Source organism: Lissotriton helveticus, chromosome 7 (assembly GCF_964261635.1).
Source record: "Lissotriton helveticus chromosome 7, aLisHel1.1, whole genome shotgun sequence".
NCBI lineage: Eukaryota > Metazoa > Chordata > Amphibia > Caudata > Salamandridae > Lissotriton > Lissotriton helveticus.
Window position 1 is genome coordinate 1807220058 of NC_136068.1, and position 20947 is coordinate 1807241004.

Consider the following 20947-nt stretch of genomic DNA (forward strand, 5'->3'; position numbering starts at 1 on the left):
ATAAGTAGGTGTCCCCCAAAAGTGCGAGGACACACCAACACACTGCACAGTGAGCAACCTACAACTCCCACATGTGCACACAATCACAAGCACAGGGCAGACTAATCAAACTAACAGGCACTCAACTCCTGGGTGACACATGTGTGCATTAGCCATTGCAGGGGCACACACACATCAACACTACTGACAAAGTCCCCCCTTCACACTGCACACTATTTGACCACCCAAGTGCACACATTGAAATGTACCCATGTGACTAGGATGACTGGCCATCACAAGTTGAGCAAACATGAACACTGCTGTTCACACATCAAGAAAGATCACACAAGCATGATGGCCATGGCCAGTCTGCCTGCAATCCTGTGGATAGAAACACCCTTTGTGCTGGCAGTGCAGCCAAACATGACATGTGTACAATTTAGCTAACCTGACCAAAGAATGATCATGATAACAATAGTTCATCACAAACCACAAACCATCATTGCACCCTCAAGCCTCAGAGTCAAGAAGAACTGAAGTGCCTGTCACCTCAGCAAAACCCTGAAAAAGTAAAACAAGCCATTGGCAATGCTGAAGTGGCATGCAGAGCACGTATCACATCAAACCATACCCACACAGAAAACCCATTATTTAGCAAGGGCGCTGAAAAAGCAGAAAACAGGAGTAACTCTTTATTCACATATTACACAGATAGACACCAAAAGTAGACAAGAGCAAGACCAGTACAAAGTGCAGAGTAGGTACATGAGATCCTGCACAGGGAATGGGCAAACAGCGAGGCCAGTGGCTAGTCCAAAGTGCAGAGTAGGCACAAGAGATCCTGCAGAGGGAATGGGCTAACACAGCAGGGCTCATCAAGGCCAGTGGCCAGTCCAAAGTGCAGGGTAAGTACATGAGACGCTGCACAGGGAATGGGCAAACAGTAGGGCCAGTGGCCAGTCCAAAGTGCAGCATAGGTCCATGAGAAGCTGCACAGGGAATGGGCAAACAGCAAGGCCAGTGGCCAGTACAAAGTACTGAGTAGGTACATGAGATCCTATACAGGGAATGGGCAAACAGCAAGGCCAGAGGCCAGTACAAAGTGCAGAGTAGGTACATGAGATCCTGCACAGGGAATGGGAAACAGCAAGGCCAGAGACCAGTGCAAAATGCAGAGTAGGTACATGAGATCCTGCACAGGGAATGGGCAAACAGCAGTGAACATCAAGGCCAGAGGCCAGTCCAAGGTGCAGAGTAGGTACATGAGATCCTGCACAGGGAATGGGCAAACAGTAGTGAACATCAAGGCCATTGGCCAGTCCGAGGTGCAGAATAGGTACATGAGATCCTGCTCAGGGAATGGGTGAGACTGACCCAACGGAGCTCCTGACCGGATCATAGGTGTTCTAGTGGAACAGAAGACTACGCCAAAAGTGCATATGAGTCTCGGACCACCGGCAGAGACCCTTGGAGTTTGTCCTTTGTAGTTAGGAGTACAAACTGAGGGGAAACACCTCTCACATTTCTAGCACCTTAGTGTGTGCTACACATACAGGGCACTGACAACATATAAGACCCCTGTACCACCCCCACACATAAAGGTCCTGACAAAAGCCAGTTTAAGAAAAAAGGCCTGGCTGAAACTAGTAGACCACACTGGACGTGGGAGACCATAAGTCCCTCCCTACTTGTCCTAAAGCCTTTGTTTTTAATCCTTTCTAAGGCCCAAAAAATAAAGTAATCTTTCGGAACCTCTAGGACAGTATTTTAAAATCCCACTCAATGCACCAGCACTGCACACTCACGTAACTTAACCTGCTCCCCTGTAACCAGGCATCGTAGCACACCTGAGGCACACTCTGTGCCTCGGGTGGGGCCCGGTGATGAAGCATGCCACCAACTACGTTGATGAGTCAGGGCCTTCATAAAAAAACAATCAGTTTCTCCATGCAGACACATACTACACGTATATTGTCCCAGTAGCTAGTTTCTCTTGTTTTTCATAATCCCTTGGGAAAATGAACTAGTTACTCTAGTTCCTCACTCTCTCCTTTGATTACTAGTCAATGAGACTGTACCCTGCCATGGTCAGCAACACAGTTAGGGGGATAACAATTGGCAGTCCAGGCACTGCTGTGGGAGAGACAGGTGTTTCAGGGGGACTTCCACTCAGACTTGGTTGTCAGTCGGACTGGGAGGTGGCTGAGTGTTGTGGCCAGTTGGAGGACTGGACCGGGGAGAGGGAGGACCAGCTGAGGTAGAGGTATCAGTGGCTTTGGAAGCCAGAGGGCTGCTTGGACCGGGTGGTATGGTGGCACATGGAGGTGGAGTCATGCTGCCATGAGATACAGTGCGGGTGGGAAAATGTGGAGGAGTGCCTTTCCACTTCTTGGGGAGTCTAAATGGCTTCCTGTCTTTGTAGGAATGGGAGGTTGGGCGATCACAACAGGCTCACTCTCCACCAAAGCTGCATCAGGTGCAGCCGGTGGCCCTCCCTCTGGGGACATGCTGAATCCAGCGGTACGCTTGACCTACCCTTGCCTTTGCCCCTCCATCCCCTGTTTACCAGGTGTACCCCCTACAGTGCCCTCATTTCCCTGCTTCCCAGAGGTGTGGATGGGAGTTGAGGTTGTGGGTGAATCTGCCTTGGAGCTCTTTTTATGTGGACTCTTAGCAGGCACCAGCTTCTCAGTGGGCACAGCAGCTGTCTGCCTGTCTTTGCGAGACGCTTTTGGGACAGGAGAGTCCTTGGCTGGGGATGCCTCTGAGGCATGTGAGCCTGAGGTCTGCTTCTTGGCTTTATGGCCCTATGTGTTGCCTTAAGGGATTTTGCCTTTGCTCTCTGGGGTGGCTTTCATTTTTGGGGGGAATAGTGTCTGCACTCTGGACCCCTTGGGCTGCTGCTCTGTGCTGCGTGTCCTGTATCTTGAGCCTGAGGTCTGTGGTCACTATTGGCATATGTAGCCACTGGCCAGGGGGTAACCAAAGCAACTGGAGCTGGTCTCTGAGATTGTGCCAGTTGAATGACTGCCATCACTGCAGAGGACAGCCCACGTCTGAATGAATGCCCTCCATGAAAGCAACTACCTGTGCCAACTTTTTGCTGTGGTCTAGGAAGATGTTGATGAGAGTTGTCTGGCCCACACACAGCTGGCGCAAAAGGTCCACAGATTCAACACTGATGGCAGCAAGGGAGTAAGGTGCAGGGGCAGCGGTGCCTGGGGTGAAGGACACACTTCCCTTCTTACTGATGTGAACACGGGCAGCAGTAGTGGAAGTAGTTGGGAGGGTGGGCAGTGGACACTGTATGGTGGAAGAGGAGGCAGAGTTTCCACTCCCTGTGCCCGCCAACATAGATGTGTCACCGCTGGCGTCAGATGACGTTAAAGTTGGTGTCTCTGGCTGTGATTCCTCAAGAAGACTCCTGTCCCCTTCCGAGACGCCGGTCACATCAGTGTCACTGTACTCGTGTGTAGCAGTCATGCTTGATGCCTCACCACTGGTGCCCGCCCGATGTCCTTCTGTGACCACAGGAGATGCTGCATGAGACAGAGATGTAGGGTCAGTTCAGTGACTTTAACACAAACATCATATGCAAGCAAAGCAAGAAACACGATGATGATATCCCCATGTTGAACACCACCTTGGGCAGTAACATTGTGCAACCTCAATTCAAAAGTAGATTTTTCTGTGTTATCATGCAAACGTGGCATAAGTGACCCATGTGATGACCACACAGCCAAATAGCCTGCTGGTGGCTCCATGTATTTGGTTACATAGAGCCACCAGCACACAAATCCCTCTGAGCACACCTAGAGCCCTGAGGGGGGAAAAGATGTACCTCCCAATATGTTGTCACTGTCACATCTGGAGGCAGCAGAAGTGAACAACACAGATACAGACTCCAACATAACAGTCCACAATGGCCAAGAGCCCATGCCATCCACCATGTGGTACTTTGGGGCAGAACTACAGTTGCACATTGATGTCAGATGTATAGTCCTCACAATTCAGACATCAGGCAAAGCACACATTGATGAAAGCACACTCAGATGATGCACACTGCCATTCCCTTCCACGGGATGTCCCTAACTACCCCTATGCAGACAATGCCAGACGCCCACGACTCAGAATGCAATGTCAAGGGGTATTACTCCAATGACATGAGAAAGTACAGGTAGGGCAAATGCATGACAGCTGCACCCAACACAGAGGCATCTTACAAGCCATTGCATCACACTCACAATATCACAGAGCCCAGCGCTGGCCAGGCTGTAAACACATGCAGCCATTCACAACCAAAGTCACCCTTTCCAGAATACTCACCCCCAGCTTGCTGACAATATTCCTTCAAACGTGCATCTAGTTCAGGCTATGTAACAGCTAAGAAGCAGGCCATTAGGGGTGTCATGCTCCTGCGCACCAACCAGCCAGTCTGAGGGAGCAGCCCCAGCGTCATCCCTGCCACATTTTTTCTCAGCCGGCAGATGTCTTCCCACCTCTAGTGACAGTGTGTGTGCCATCGGTTGGATACACAACCAGAGCCTGCACCTTGCGTGCAATGGCCCGCCACACGGCTTTACGCTGGTGAACCTTGAGCTGGAAGCATGGGAGACAAGAGGGTGACACAGTCTTATGTACCACTGTAGCGATTCTAGGAAGAAATCCTTCCCCTTATAAATCCTCCTATGTGCATGGGCATCTGTGTGTCAAATTCAGGAACCGCCGCACTACAAATCCCAGAATGCAATGGGAGCCGCTGGTTAAGCAAAATAAATGGATGCCTGTGACTTCCTTATAAGCACCTCCTCTGAAAATGAAGGGTGCTTGTCAATCTTCCCTTGGTCATTTCCTGTCCGTGACGTAGCCTTTCCTCAGCAGCTGTGGTGTTTTCGTGGGAAAGCGCGGAGGCTTTCCTTCCCGCTATGGATCCTGCTAATGCCCTGTCCTTTGCCGCGGCCGGCAACACAAATTACATTTCACCAGAAAGGAACCGGTTTGTGTCATACCTTCTAGAGACCGGCACCGCGGACGCTTTTCTTCCCGCGCGGAGCAGGTTTCGGTTTCATTCAATTCATTCAAGAGCGGCAGAGAAAGCGGACGCTTTCCTTCCCGCCAGGGAGAACTGCATTCCCTATCATCAGAGGTAAGTGCCGCTGCGCTCATTAACTCACCTGAGCAGTGAAGGAGTAGTTCATTTCTCGCTTTGAGTGCGGAGGATTCCTCATTTTCTTCGAAGCTATGCTGCATTTACATACCAACCTGCAAAGAAGTGATTTGCAGGGAATCAGGGTATGAATGCAGTACGGGCCTTTCAAGGTAAGGTGCTCTTGCCCTAGGTTCTTGCGTGCTGAATAAGAGACCGTTCTTTTGGTGTACTGGTGTGAATTTCAGTCCTCAGTGATATTGTTCACAGATACTGTAGTGGGCAGCAAGCTCTTATTGTATGTACTAGCCTGCGCCACTGCATTTCAACGAGCTGTGATGCTAACATCTTCTTAACTTTGATCTAGATATTTTGAGCTGCGTACTTCATGACAGCCATATGGTAATGACTCCATATTGCGTGGCTTCATTGATATACAGCTGGAAATGAAAAATAACCCATGGATTAGCATTGCTGGGTCCATTGTAAGTGTGTTTAGGGTGTGGTTCCTGATAAAAGTGTGTATGTGTCTTGTTCTGTTCCCTTTTTGATTTTCTTCTTTTGGGTCTCTCTGTAGTTGCTCCCGTACAAAGAAAGTACAGACACTTAGACCAGACCTAGGAAGTGAGCAATCCCGGCAGTGTCTTTTATTATTTTGTCCCCTTCCCTTTTTCCCCTGGGGTGCTACTTTCCTTAGTTGTGTCTATCACACTGAGGGGCATTGCATTTAGGGGAATTGGGAGGCTTCTCTACAAGCTGTGGTCCCCGCTGGCTGCTAAAGAAGAGTTTAGTGGCTTATATCTTTCTTAGGCTACTGACATTCCTGACAACCACTTTCTCTCAGTACAGGAGCATGATACTAACTCAGCACAACTTCAAAGATATGTCTAGCAGAGACAATACATCATCTCACATAGTACATTTGCATGGGAGAAACATATGAAAATGCATGCAGGTATGAGGGTGGGCACAGTACCTGCCCATCTCATACATATGCAGAACGCCAGCATAGAAAGCTATGTGTATGCTGGCCACATATACTATCCAGTTTGAGGGTGAGCAAGACATACATTACATTTAAAAATATGTTTAGGGGCTGACTTACTGTGTCCAACACTGTGCCGCCATCAATGCCCTTGCCCTGTGAATTGCTCACTGAGTCATGGAGGATACAATGAGGGACATGATCTTACAAGCTCACAAACTTCTCACAAGGCCTGTCATATGCAATCTACAGGGCTGGGATGGCTCATTGATGGATAGTCTAGCAAACAACACAGGTTTCACTCTGTTGGTTCAGTGATGTGTCCTTGTCAGATTGGACAGTGACTGTATAGGCCAGGTATGCTCACACTGAGGTCCAACGTGGGGGCATCAGAAATGACATATGAACTGACAAATTGAGAGTGTAAACAGTGCCTACACATGCGAGTCAGTACACATGCTGGTGGAAATGGAAGGCGCTGTGCACAAAAGTACAACAATCTGATGTGTCTTAGGTGAATTACCACCAAGAGTGTCACCCTCTGATATTAAAGTCCTGAGCATAGTGTTGACCTATACATGATGCAAATTTTGAGTCAGACACAATTCCATCAGTACCCTCTGGACGTAAACACTTGCTAAGGCCACAAATGAGCCTGGAAAGAACATCAGGGACCCACACATCCATTCACACAGGCAATTTCTGCCCTGACTCCTGCATTACCAACTTGCTGTGTCACTGTATGGCTGATAAAACAATACATGTCCCTCCAATTTTGGTGTGAAGGCAGGGAAACGTGTGAAATAGCCTACACATCCCTTTCCCCTTGAGACAGCATGCTAGACAGTGCATGACACAACCCCACACTCTCAGGCACATACTGCAGCAGATCAACGTCAGGTGTGCACTCCCTGCACTCTCACTTCCACTCTGAAACACTTACCATGACATTTGGAGCACAATACAGCCTCCCATACGGTGTGAGCACATCGTCCACCAGGACCTCCAGCTCCTCGGTGGTTAAGGGACGGGCCTCGATCATCTCAGTCCTTGCCATCACTAGGTCCAGGAGATAGGAGCAGCAGCAGTTGGTGGTGAGGGGTGTCAGGCAGCAGGCTTTGGAGACAGGAGCAACAGCAGTTGGTGGTGAGGGGTGTCAGGCAGCAGGTTCTGGAGACAGGAGCAGCAGCAGTTGATGGTGAGGGGTGTCAGGCAGCAGGCTCTGAAAGCTGTGGAAATGTGAGCTTCTCTACCACACATGTATAGCCCCCTGGGGTAGTTTCAGTGGCTCTAAGCTACTGCAATTGGTGTTCCAGGTCAGCCTTTTTCAAATGCATCCAATGACCGGCTTCGCGGTGGCAGGGCACGCCTCCCGCGATTTTCAAAATTGCATTAGTCTACCGTTATTGTGGTTCCCATTGGCTGTAAGGGCATGTACATTGGCGGTGACACACCGCAGGGGCCAGGTGGTCGCTACCGTGGTCGTGTATCTTTCAATTGCATCCACTGACCGGCCCGCGGTGGCGGAGCACGCCTACCGCGATTTACGAAATTGCATTAGTCTACCGCGATTGCGGTTCCAATTGGCTTTAAGGGCATGAGCATTGGCGGTGATACACCGCAGGGGCCAGGAGGTCACTACCGCGATCGTGCATTTTTCAATTGCATCCAATGACCGGCCCGCGGTGTCGGAGCAAACCTACCGCGATTTTGAAAATTGCATTAGTCTACCACGATTGCGGTTCCCATTGGCTATAAGGGCTTAGGCATTGATGGTGACACACCGCAGGGGTAAGGCGGTAGCTACCACGATATGGGTGCCATACATTTGAGCGAGTGACCATGATTTGGGTGGCAGAGCAATGCAACCAATCCTTAACATAAGAGGGAGGGAGAGGGAGTAGTGGATTCTGTCTCCCCTAGCGAGTATCATAAACAAAATGGAATCCACAAGGTGGAAGGTGGTTGTTACCACAATGGTGGGGAGCAACCAATGTTGTTAAAATACCCCTCACACACCAACAGGCCCCTTGGTGTCATGCTTCATCATCGGGGTCTTCGCAAACCTCTACGGGATGCGGCGTGCTACGACTTCACGACTACGCAGGAGCACTTTAAAGGTGAACTATGTGTTTGGTGTGTGTGGGTAAACAATGTGAGTGGTGAGGTGAAGATGAAAAAATTAAAAAATACCTGGCACGTGAGTACTGAAAAAATTTATTAAGTCTCCGGCTGGTATTGTTAAAAGAGTGCTGGGATGGTTGTGGTCTACTAATTAGGGTAACCCAACCATGTCAGTGCGTCGACATGTTTCGGAGTTTGAAGAACTCCTTCTTCAGGACGAGGATGTGCACTACTTATCCCCACCTTACTCACATGTGTGTAGATTTAAAAGTGTGCTCTACAAAAAATTAGAAAAGGTGAAAATGTACCTATCTATGTTTAAAGTAAGGTCCGTTGCGCCCAATTGGCGATTAAAGACACTTATGAAAAGAGGTTACATGGCCTCATGAGCCTCAGCGTGTTGGGGGGTCCGTTCTACCCGATATGGCAACGGTTACTCTCAGGGCTGTCTGGCTTCCTCCCCCTTCACGCGGCTCCGACCGCCATTTGGCAATACACATATCACTATCACTACCGCAAGTGTGTCTTTTTCATTGGCAGTGACACACCGCAGGGGCCAGGCATTAGCTACCGTGGTATGGGTGCCATACATTGCTAAGAATGACCGTGATTTGGGTGGCAGAGCATGCCAACCGCCATTTGGCAATACACATATCACTACCACAAGTGTGTCTTTGCCATTGGCAGTGACACACCGCAGGGGCCAGGTGGTAGCTACCGCGATATGGATGCCATACATTGCAAAGAATGACCGTGATTTGGGTGACGGAGCATGCCAACTGCCATTTCACCATGGGTATATGCCTATCACTACCGCAAGTGTGGCTTTGGCATTGTCAGTGACACACCGCTGGGACCAGGCAGTAACTACAGCGATATGGGTGCCATACATTGCTAGGAATGACAGTGATTTGGATGAGGGAGTATGCCATCCGCCATTTGACCATGGGTATATGCCTATCACTACCACTTTGGCAATGGCCATGACCCGCCACTGGAGCCAGGCGGTAGCTACTATGATATGGATGCCATACATTGCTTAGAATGACCATGATTTGAGTGGCGGAGCATGCCAACCGCCATTTGACTATGAGTATATTCCTATCACTACCGCGAGTGTGGCTTTGGCATTGGCAGTGACACACCGCTGGGGCCAGGCGGTAGCTACCTCGATACGGGTGCCATACTCTGCTAAGAATGACCGTGATTTGGGTGGCAGAGCATGCCATCCTCCATTTGACCATGGGTATATGCCTATCACTACCGCGAGTGTGGCTTTGGCATTGGCAGTGACAACGCTGGGGCCAGGCAGTAGCTACCGCGATATGGGTGCCATAAATTGCTAAGAATGACAGTGATTTGGGTGGCAGAGCACTTTGACAACACCTATGGACACATCAAGCTGTGTCAATGGCAAAAGGGCAGTTCTGAACAGTGCACAGTGGCCACATGATTAACGGCACATGATTGTGCACACAATGCCAATGTAACATTTACCCCACTGCTGACTACACATGCCATGTTTGTGTATATGATTTTAAACATTGGCATGTACTCCCTTACATGTCACTTGTGATATTGCTGGGCATATACACAGAACAGTGTTGTGATGGCCTCTCCGATGGATACACATGTTAATGTGTGAAAGGGCAGAGCAACTCACAGTGATGAGTGTCTGACTACACATTTGTGCATATTTGCCTGTCTACTTTTCGTGGCTCAAGCATAGACTTGTTGTTTACACACAGACGGAGCTCATAGTGTTGTTGATGTGTGCCAGGTTTGTCTTACGCAAGAAGGTGTGGCAGGTCCAGTAGCTAGGTATGAGACAGTAGTGTTGCTGTTTCAAACATATGCTGTTGGAACTACTCTCAGGGCTGCACATGCAAGAAGTGGACATATCCCCTTGGGCATTCATATTGTCAGATATTGTTTGGGAGGTGCTAGCTGTGTGAAAATTGGGCAGGTGTACCAATGGTGTAGCTGAAGATGTCCCTACATGTAAGTTGGGCTGTGAACTTAACTCTGGTGATAGTCATTGTTGGCGTTGTGTCAGTCAAAACGTAAGATGTCGGACACATCTCCTGGTGGATTGCATTGACATGTGTCCCCTTTCATCTCACCTAGGAGGAGGTCAAATGTGCATCGTCCCTACACAGTCCTGGCAGACATGGAGGATGAGGAGGTCATACGGAAATTCCATCTGGATCGACCCACTTTACAAGACCTATGTGCTATGTTGGAGCCCCACCTGCAGCCTCGCAGGACATATCCAAGTGCTTTCACAACAATGTCTAAGTTGATGGTGGCCCTGCATTTTTTTTTGCTTCTGGATCATTTCAGTACACGTGTCCAGTGCAGGTGGAATGTTGCAACCTATGTTCAGCATGGTGCTACGTGATGTTCAGTCCGCTATGATGATCTGCAGGGACAGATATATCCATTTCCCCTGGGATGCATGAAGTGGCGGCTGTGAAGGTAGATTTTTATGCACTTGGGCACATCCCCAATGTTGTTGGTGCCTTTGACTGCACACATGTTGGACTGGTTTCACCACAGGCACACATCTACAGGAACAGGAATCATTTCCATTCCATCAATGTGCAAATGGCGTGCCAGGCGGATATGATCATCTCACACGTCTGGGCCATATTCCCTGGCTCGGCCCATGACTCGTATATCAAGCGTAACAGCATTGTGCCACCACTTTTGGATAATCTGCTTCTGGAGCATGCATGGATTGCGGGTGAGTATAAAGAGTCAGGTAGTGTGCTGTGTGTGTGACATGCTATCCTCTGCCACAGTTACATTACAAAGTTGCTCTGTGTATCTCCCACCTAGGTGATTCTGCATATCCCAACTATGAGAAAGTGCCATCGTTCTTGCCTTGGTATGCCCCCACTTTTTTCTGAACTGCTGATGTACTTTGACTGAGTGTGCCCTGGGTCCCTGCCAAACAGGTACCCAGGACCTGTGTTCCTTCCCTACAAAGAAAAGCTATGCTGAAACAAAACACCCAATTGGCATCTCTGGCCACGTGTCAGCCCCTAGTAAATGGTACCCTAGGTACCCAGGGCATGGTGACCAGAGAAGACCTCTGAGGGCTGCAGCACTTATTGTGCTACCCTCAGGGACCAGGTACCCTGGCACCCTCACACAGCCTTTGCTGGCTGAGTGCCTAAATACAGAAATAAAGCAAGAGTCGACATGGCACTCATCCCTGTGTGCCATGCCCACAGAACCCACTGCCTTGGCATACTTCAGTCACCCCTCTAGCTGGGTGCCCTATACCAGAGGTGAGGGCACCGGGGCATGAGCCCTGTGCCCCTACAGTACCCAGGGCTATTCCTGGGCACTGTAAGTGCAGTGATGCCATTTAAGAGTATATGGTGCTGTGAGGTCATCATTACGAACTCCACAGCACCATAATGGCTACACTGAAGACTGACAAATTTGGTACCAAACTTCTCAGCACGGGGGCGTGGCTTGGACGCCGGGAAGTTGGTGGTGTGATCCGTTTGCTCCTCCGAGCACAAACCACCTTATAGATGCTGGAGCTGTAATTTAGAGATATTTCCGGATCTAAGGGAAGAAGTGAGAATCGGAGTGTCTCGCCCGGGCGCGGTGCAAGTTTGGGCCAATTCGGACACTCGTGGGTGAAGAAAACGCACTTCTCATCTCCACCGCTGGCGAGCACGGGGAGAGCGGAGCTCGGCGGCGGCTAGACTAACAACATGACTCCCGGGGCGGATCGGTGAAACACTACGAACACCAGCATTATTGACCCCCTCGCTGCACATGAAGGATAAAGACCTGCATCTGCAAAACAGCAAGTATATGACCCCGGACACTGAGGAAATGAATCTTGTTTTGTTCTTAGAGCAAGAATGAAAGGCGCGAAAAGGGCTCTTTTTAAAATGGCGGCATGAGTGTTCGACTCACCAATGCTCCGCTTACAGCCAGTGCCCTCGCTCAGTTAGCCTAAACTGCAGACTTGGGGATAGTTTGTGTCCGGCCATCTGCTGCAGGCTATCGACACCCAGCTGGGAGGAATACGAGGGTTGCATACTTGAAGGCTCGCAGACGGGCCCCAAGAAACGCTTGTGCACAAACAGCTACTGGAAGCCAGAATAGCGGTTGGGCCTACACCCTTATGTTGTAACTGACCAAATGTTGACCCGGGAAGACACATAATGAGCTAGAGACTGCCGAAGTATTACCCTGTGAACCCATCTGCGGGACACGTTGCGCGATCAGATAATGGAGAGGATCGTCATGGGGGAAACAACCACTTAAGGCATGCTTGCATGGCAACTACTTAGTGAACTGTAATGTGCCTCCCAGACCCGTTAACAGGAGGGCTAATGTATGATGAAGGTGGTACTGTATACTTCACGACCGACGCGTACATTTGACTCCAAGAGCGAAACTGCATGACGCTCTCACAAAATGACGGCTATTACCCTCGAGATCGAACACAAGAACTAGCCAACTACGCTATACTAGTGACACATCTCTTGACTTATCTTCCATCTCGACCATAAAATGAGTACTGCAGGGTCTCAAATGTGCTAATACGGAACGCAAGAAATTATAAGGCTCGTGAGATCGATGTGTGCAGCTGAGACTTAGCCTCATATACTAGCATAGTTTTGCCCTCGTACAGCCTGCTTACCTCCGAACTACAACATTCTAACAGGATTTAAGTCTCTTAGTGCGATACTCAACTGTGACACGCTAGACAAGTGTAGGGGGATCCGTGATCTGACTATAGGCAAGGAAGTACACTATTAGCGACACCCTCTATCGGCTGCTTTCAAAATGGGTGACGAAAAAAATGGGAAAACCTCCAAACGGCTAAAATCTGACCCGCCAGCTCCAGTCTCACCGTTTAAGGGGAAAAAAGAATTTAGTGATGCAATAGAGACTATCTTGAACAGATTAGAGGAAGTTAAAGACCTGGCTAAATCCACTAAAGAGGAGGTAGTTGCAGTCAGACAAGACATTAGGGACATCAACTCAAGGCTGGCAGAATCTGAGAATAGGATAAGCAAGCTGGAAGACTCTGAGAACAAAACCTGTGGAGCTATCAAAAACCTCACCCTATGTTCTGACCACCTTTCAAGGAAAGTTGCGGAATTGGAGGATAGAAATAGGAGAGGGAACCTGAGAATTTTTGGCTTACCAGAAAAATCAGAAGACTCCCACGAATCTTGTATAACTTTCGTTGAACAATGGTTCACACAGGCCACAAACCTCACCTTCGCTCAGCCATTGGAGTTTGACAGGGCGCATAGAATCCCGGGAAGAATAATGAAAGATCAGAAGGGCCCAAGGGCAATAGTATGTAAACCACTGAGATTTCAGCATGTTGAGCAGATTCTCATATTTGTCTGCAAATATAACCATGTTTTATGGAAGGGCCACAAAATTTACATTTCGCAAGACTTCAGCAAAGAAACTATGGACATCAGGAAAGCATTTCTTGCAATGAGACAGCAGCTGAAATCACTTGGCCACCAATATGGGTTTGTTGGACCAGCGAAATTTAAAGTAACGATACAAGATGTGACCCATATCTTCTCTGACCCGCAAAAGCTAAAACGCTTGATATATAACCAAGGGGAAGGTCTTATGGAAGTATCCCCTCCAGAACTAGTGGGTGCAACGGCATCCGGATACAAGTGATCACTGATATCGAATCCCAAGTGTTTCCAACAAGTCCAACCTGACGTTATACATCTCCCATGCTTCAAACTCATGCTATCTGTGTTCAAAGCCCTTAGCCCAGTGTCGGGTGCCTACGCTCTGTGACATGGTCTATGGCCTGCATTGTTATGTTATGGTTTTGGTCATTACCTGCTGATATCTCCTTAATATCGACATATTATGACTTTCATCCATTGTTACTTTAGGGTCCAATGACTACGCACTGTGAATGATCACCCCTTGACACAAGTTATGATAGCTATGGTGACTATTTGCTACATGCAATCTGACATGTCAAGGTTTCGTCTGGTCTTTCCATTGGATCATGCTACCGATGGTCTTATTGATCTTTCTGATCTCACTATCCCCACATGTAACCACTGTTGAGGTTACGGAAGAGTTTGATGATGAGGTTTTACGCAGTTTTACAAAGTTTTGCGAGTTTACTTGCCTCTATGTGTGTCACACTACTGGTATCTTACATTGATGCTCTGAAAAGCATTTACAGCTCTAGCATTACATAGACATGTGTAAAAAGCTTGGAGGCGGCCTCGCGGTCATTCCCGAGTCGCCATGTTCTGTTTCTACAATTGGGGTGGGAGGGGTGGGATGTGGGAGAGGGCGGGGGAGGGGGTGGGATCCAAGGATTGGGGAGGGGATTAGCATATTTTGTTCTGTTTTCTCTTGTATTTCCTATTTGGCAACTTACTGTGTTTCTAGACGCTGCTATTGCTCTTACCTACACTTACACCAACACTTATGGTATTCTGCAGAGGTTTTACCCACAAGGTGCACACCTGTCACTAATGCACAAATGTATTACCGGACATAATTTCATTGTGTTTGCAGCAACAAAACGCATGATCATCACCATACGCCTACTAAGGGTTTCACCCATGGGAATGACTCATCATAACATAGCTTTCAACAATCCTTGTATATGGTACGCCTATGACACATGATGGCTACCACTGTTGACACTCCCATAGGGACAACGATAATAGGTAACCTTAAATTACTTTAGCTGAACGTGAAGGGTTTAAACCATCCTGTTAAACGACAGAAAATATTAGATTACCTCCGTAGACAAAGGGGTGACATAGCTCTGCTGCAAGAAACGAAACTAGGGGCAAACCATTTCCATACTCTCCGTAACAATTTCTATACTGAACTGGTGGGCTCGGAGGCAATAGCTAAGAAGAGCGGGGGGATAATGTTGACAGCAAAAAAGGCCAATGTAGAAATAGTTTCCTCCTCAACGGACACGAAAGGCAGATGGGTTTCGGCGAAATTGATCAAGGATGACACTGAATTTTATATTACAGCGGTATATGCACCTAACTCACACGAATCCTCTTTCTGGTCAGAACTCACAAAACAAATGGAAACAATTCCGGACTCAGCTGTCCATATACTGGCAGGTGACTTCAAACTCCCGTCCGACCCTACCTTAGATAGGGATTCCAAATGTAACTTCCGCCCCAGCAAGGCACATAAAGACTTCACTAGACTGTGCAGCAGATTTAGCATGATAGATTCATGGCGTCTACAACACCCCAATGGTAGAGACTACTCCTTTTACTCCCCACCACATGATTCGTTCTCACAAATCGACTATTTGTTCATTACTGGGAACGCCATTGCTAGAATCGAAGACACAAGTATCGAACCTAGACTCGTGTCAGATCACTCATGCAACTCACTAACCTTATCAAACGTTAAACCAACACTCCGACAATCGCTATGGTGCGTCAATGACGCAATTTTGAATGACAAAAAGCACAGGGACACCATAGAAACCGCCATCAAAGATTATTTAGTGATTAATAAAGAGGGCGAGACCACCGACTCCATCAGATGGGAAGCTCTAAAGAGCACCATAAGGGGAATCTTCATAAAAATAACGCCTGCGATAAACAAGAACCACAATGCCACACTCTTGAAGCTAGAAAGAGATGTCTCGAGACTCCAATGCGAATATCTGAGAAATAGATCTGCTGAGTCACTAAATAGCTTAACGAATCAGAAATATGCCTACAACAAGTTAATAAGTGAAAGAGCTAGGATCTGGCTGGGCAGAAAGAAACGGTTTAAAATTTGCGAATCAAATAAGGCGGGGAAAGGCTTAGCTGCCTACCTTAAATTTAAAATACAAAAAAACACAATCAACTCCCTGGTAGATGACAAAGGTGTTCCTAATTCAGACATCACCAGAATTGCGGAATTGTTCAAAGCCTTTTATGTGAAATTATATGCCAAAAACAATAATGTGAGAAGGGAAGGAGTGGTGAAATATCTAAGTGTGAGCTACCAACACTTACTTTGTTGGAACAGGAGAGACTAAATAAACCAATATCAGAGACGGAGGTCACGCATGCAATCAAATCGCTTAAATGTGGGAAGGCCCCCACCCCGACGGATTCACGGCAAGATATTATAAATGTTTCGCTGAGACGGTCACACCACCAATTTTAAATATGTTTCATGAGATTGGCGAAACTGGCGAGGTAAAGGGGACATTAGCTGAGGCAATAATTGTGGTAATACCAAAAGAAGGGAAAGACTCTAAGCCCCCAAAGAACTATAGACCCATATCACTAATAAACCTAGATTGTAAGCTTTTGGCCTCGATACTGGCACAACGCATCCAGAAAATCCTCCCGTCCCTGATCCATCCATCACAGGCGGGCTTCCTAAAAAACAGGCTGTCAAGAGATAATACTAGAATCCTAGCCCACGTCATTGAAAAGGCAAAATTCCTATCCACTCCCACTACTGCGATAACACTCGACGCAGAGAAAGCGTTTGACAAAGTGGACTGGACTTATTTGGAAGCAGTCCTTCACAAATTTAAACTAGGCCCTTTTTTCACTAAAATGGTAATGTCACTATATGCCTGTCCTACTGCACGGGTAAGAGCTGGTGGAGATTTCTCCTCACCGTTTAAACTAGAACAGGGAACTAGGCAAGGATGCCCGCTATCTCCCTCCTTATTTCTTTTAGCTATCGAGCCCTTCCTGTATCAAATTAGGAACAATGATAACATTCCAGGAATCCCATTCAGCGACTGCACTATAAAACTCACAGCTTACGCAGACGACGTGTTAGTACTAAGTGAACAGGCTGATAAAGCGATACCTGCTCTACTGTCGACGATTGAGGAATTTTCTGACGTGTCTGGCTACTCCTTAAACAAGGATAAGACTGAGGTCAAGCTCCTAAACAATGTGAGTGGTAAAGACATACTAGGTGACTCCGGTCTCACTTGTAACCGAAAAGTTTCAAATATCTGGGCCTAGATTTTGAAAAGGACTTAATTAGGACACTAAAAATTAATGAGGAACAACTTCTAAAAAAAGTAAATAAGCTCTTGGAGGGGTGGTCTCCCAAGTACTTATTGTGGTGGGGAAGAGCGGAGACACTTAAAATGATGGTCACTCCCCTAATTAACTACATGGCAAGCATGCTCCCTATGACTTTCTCTGAGGAGTTCCTGCAAAAAATTGAGAAGTTAATCAGTACCTTCCTATGGCAGGGAAAGAGGCCCAGAATATCGATGAAAAAACTACAACTTCCAAAGATAAAAGGCGGTCTAGGCCTACCCAACTTTAGGAGATACCAAACTGCTTTTCTGTGCAAACAAGGGGCATGTTGGTTCAATAAGGGAGCTAGTTATACACCACTGTGGATTGCTATGGAGAGCTCCATCATAGGCAAAGCTCCTCTACCGGCGATACTTACCATGGATCTGACACACCTCACACACTCTAAATACATTTTGCTCAACACCAGAAGAGCACTTCTTACACTAGACCAGGTCCATAACTCTGGACCGCTGGTGAAAAAAATGACTTCCTCATCCCTGTGGCGCAACCCACATATCAAGATTAATGGAGCATCACCCTTTTGGGAACACTGGTCAGCTAAGGGTATCAATTTGGTCTCAGATCTATATGATGGTCACCTCCCACTCCCGTTCTCTACAATTCAGGCCACACACTCCCTCCAGCCAATTGACTTCTATGCATTCTTAAAACTGAAATCAACGTAATCCACACGCTCGTTCTCACACTCAGACCCTGGGTTAAAGTCATTACTCCCATGACTTCAGAGTACAGGCCACTTCGTTTCTAAGATATACAAAATGCTCTCACCATCTCTAGGCAAACCGCAAAGACGTAATGAGGTCAAATGGGAAGATGAACCCAACACTACGGGTATAGACCTTAACTGGGATAAGATCCATGCCTCAGCCCTCACACACAAGGTGTCCCCGATCCTTTCCCAAACAAAATACATGCTAATCAACAGAGTCTTCTGGACCCGCCAAAACTGTTTAAACTCAATCTAAGAGATACCCCCACATGCTGGAATTGCTACCTTGCTGACGGAAACCTGCCACACATGCTTTTCCACTGCCCTTTACTCCACAAATATTGGTCTAGTGTCTTTGACTACATTGAACACATTTTCAAGATTAAACCAAAGAGGGAATTTATCTACATAATTCTGGGTGCCATTGACCCGACATTATCAAGAGATCATGATCGACAGCTACTCGATCTACTTCTTACGCTAGCGTGCAAAGTTGTTTTGTGCAAATGGAAGAGTGCCTCAGAGGTCTCTTTTGCTATGTGGAAAGATTGGCTGGCTTGCATTAGAGGAACAGACAACTCTGCTCTGCACTCTTCCCCATGGCGCACATCTAGGAAAAAACATTGGACTGCTCTTGACGCTACCTCCGTCTCCTTTGACCCGCCGTAGTTATTCAACACGCGTTGACCCTGCATACAGTTACCATCTCGTATGACCCAGGGATAGGCCACTACGGGTAGTCCTGGTTCAGTGTTTCAATACTAAGATGTTGGTGATGGGGTTTGAGCTACCTTGTAGTGTCACAAATATACACATAAGACCACAGTTAATGAAACACAACACATTACGAATCATTGTTTATTCATTGTTTTGCCCGCATGAGCTAGCTCTATTGTTCTCTATGCTGGCACTCTCACTGATGAAACTGTTTGGGAATTAAGAACTGTTTTTACTTGGAAACAATGCTGTTCAATCTCAAATCATATGTCGGCATTATAAGTATATTTGTCCATCTGTTTTTAACGAGCTATATGGAACCGTATCTGATTTTATTTACCTTACTTTTACTTTTATTTATTTTGTCTTAATCTACTGTTTCTCCTTACTTTATTGCATTTCAACCTGGTAATACCAACGTATATATGTACTAATGTTTGTATTCTTTTTGTCTTCATTTGCTGACCAATAAAAACGATTTGAACACAAACTTCTCAGCACATTAAACCCACACTGATGCCAGTGTGGGATTTAATGTAAAGTGCACGAGAGGGCATCTTAGAGATGCCCTCCAAAACCCGAACCTACAATCCACATCTGGGCTGAATGGCTGCAGAGGCTGCCACACAGCAGACATGTTGCTGGACCCCTGGGTGAAGAGCCCCCCGCTCTCCTGGGCCTGCAACAATGCACATCCTGGGCGAGGTGATATGGTTTCTCACCCAGGATGGGGAGGGGGGAGCTTCAAAGGCATACCGCCTCTGAGAGCTTCTCCAGACCATTTGCTGTACCCAGCAACCAGGGCCCCACCAGGCATACCCCCACCCTGGCGGGAAGACTGGCGGGAAAAACAAAGTCGGGAAGGGGGGTGTGCCAACCTGTGCCAACTCCATCCCTCAGGTGGAGGAGGCAAGGTGAAGCACGACCCCGGACCCCGGCCATCTTATAGATGGGAAGTCCTGCCCAATCCCAGCTAGGCTCCTGCCCCCCTCCCACAGAAGAGGAGCAGGCTAGGGGGTGTACTCATCCCAGGATAGGGACCCATTGGTCCCTGCCCTTGCCCTACCTGTAACGCCTCTAAATTCAGTATTTAGGTGCTCCCTGAACCTTCCTTCCTTAGATCCCGATATCAAAAAGAAGAAAGAAGATCAAGAAGAAGAAGACCCGCTGTGCAGCTGCTAAAAACAGGACAACAACAACTGACTTGGCCCCAGCCCTACCGGCCTGTTGATCCTGGAACCTGCTCCTGCCTAAACCCGGTGACGGCCGCGGACAGCAACCTTGGGACACACAGAGGACCTGCCTGCCTTGACCCTCTCAACGATTGGGACTCCCATCAGCTGAGGCTCTGCTGCAACAACCCACCTGGTGCCCACCAGGAAGCTCCGGACCAGCCCACTCTGCACCAGCCGAGCCCGGGCTGGGCCAACCCGAACCAAGACCACGAGGACGTCCCCCCGGCGACTGGGACCCGAAGTCCAGTGCCCAAAGACCCTCCTCGACGAACCAGCCGACGCCTGCAGACTCAGAACCAGGGGCCACCCCAACCGCGACCAGCCAAGGGTAAGCTTTTCTGACACCCAAAGACACCCCTGCACCCGGTGCCCTACAGCCCCCTGTGCCTCCCTTTGGGGTACCTACCTGTGCTCCAACATCCCAACTTACCACTCAAAGTGCTGGTCGCCCCTGGAGAGGCACCGTCCCCGAGCCTGCAGCCTTTGTTCCTTTTTCAAGATCCTCATTGGATAACATTGAGTGCCCGACGGTTCAAAAGCACCCTGCATCCAGCCGCCCGAGTTCTGCTGGCTGTGACCTCTTTGCCCTATCCTACTTCCCCCCTTGCCCAGAGCAAGTGACCAGGAGCCCAACTCCCAGAGCCGCGTGGCCTGCTAGCCTGGATAACATTGACCCATGTTTGACTCGAACATTTTCTAAATGGGAAGTTTTGAAAACTGAAAATATTCCTATAAAACAGCCAAAGTCCGAATTCGAAAATACTCACTTGTGATCATGAGAGAAGCCAGTACTGTACCTTTCAGCCCAGTACTGAACCACAAAAGTAATCCCTAACGGGGTAACTAGTAACCTGTATTTTCTCCATAGGAACCCATTGTCTGCTATTCTATGAAATTTCTTCTAAGTGTCTACTTTTCAAAACTGCAAATATTCTTTAAAAATCATACGACATACTG

The 20947-nt window shown here is 48.0% G+C and overlaps 1 protein-coding gene across 3 annotated transcripts in view; it reads right to left on the reverse strand.

Annotated features, from left to right (window-relative positions):
• Window positions 1-656: 656 nt before the first annotated feature.
• The window catches only part of LOC144770793 (uncharacterized), a 315531-nt gene continuing 295240 nt past the window's right edge, over window positions 657-20947 (reverse strand). For all 3 annotated transcript variants that reach the window (XM_078655551.1, XM_078655550.1, XM_078655552.1), the window contains one exon: window positions 657-3518. In XM_078655551.1, coding sequence (XP_078511677.1) covers window positions 3013-3518 — 506 coding nt within the window. In that variant the 3' untranslated portion in view covers window positions 657-3012. The remainder of the gene's footprint in view (window positions 3519-20947) is intronic.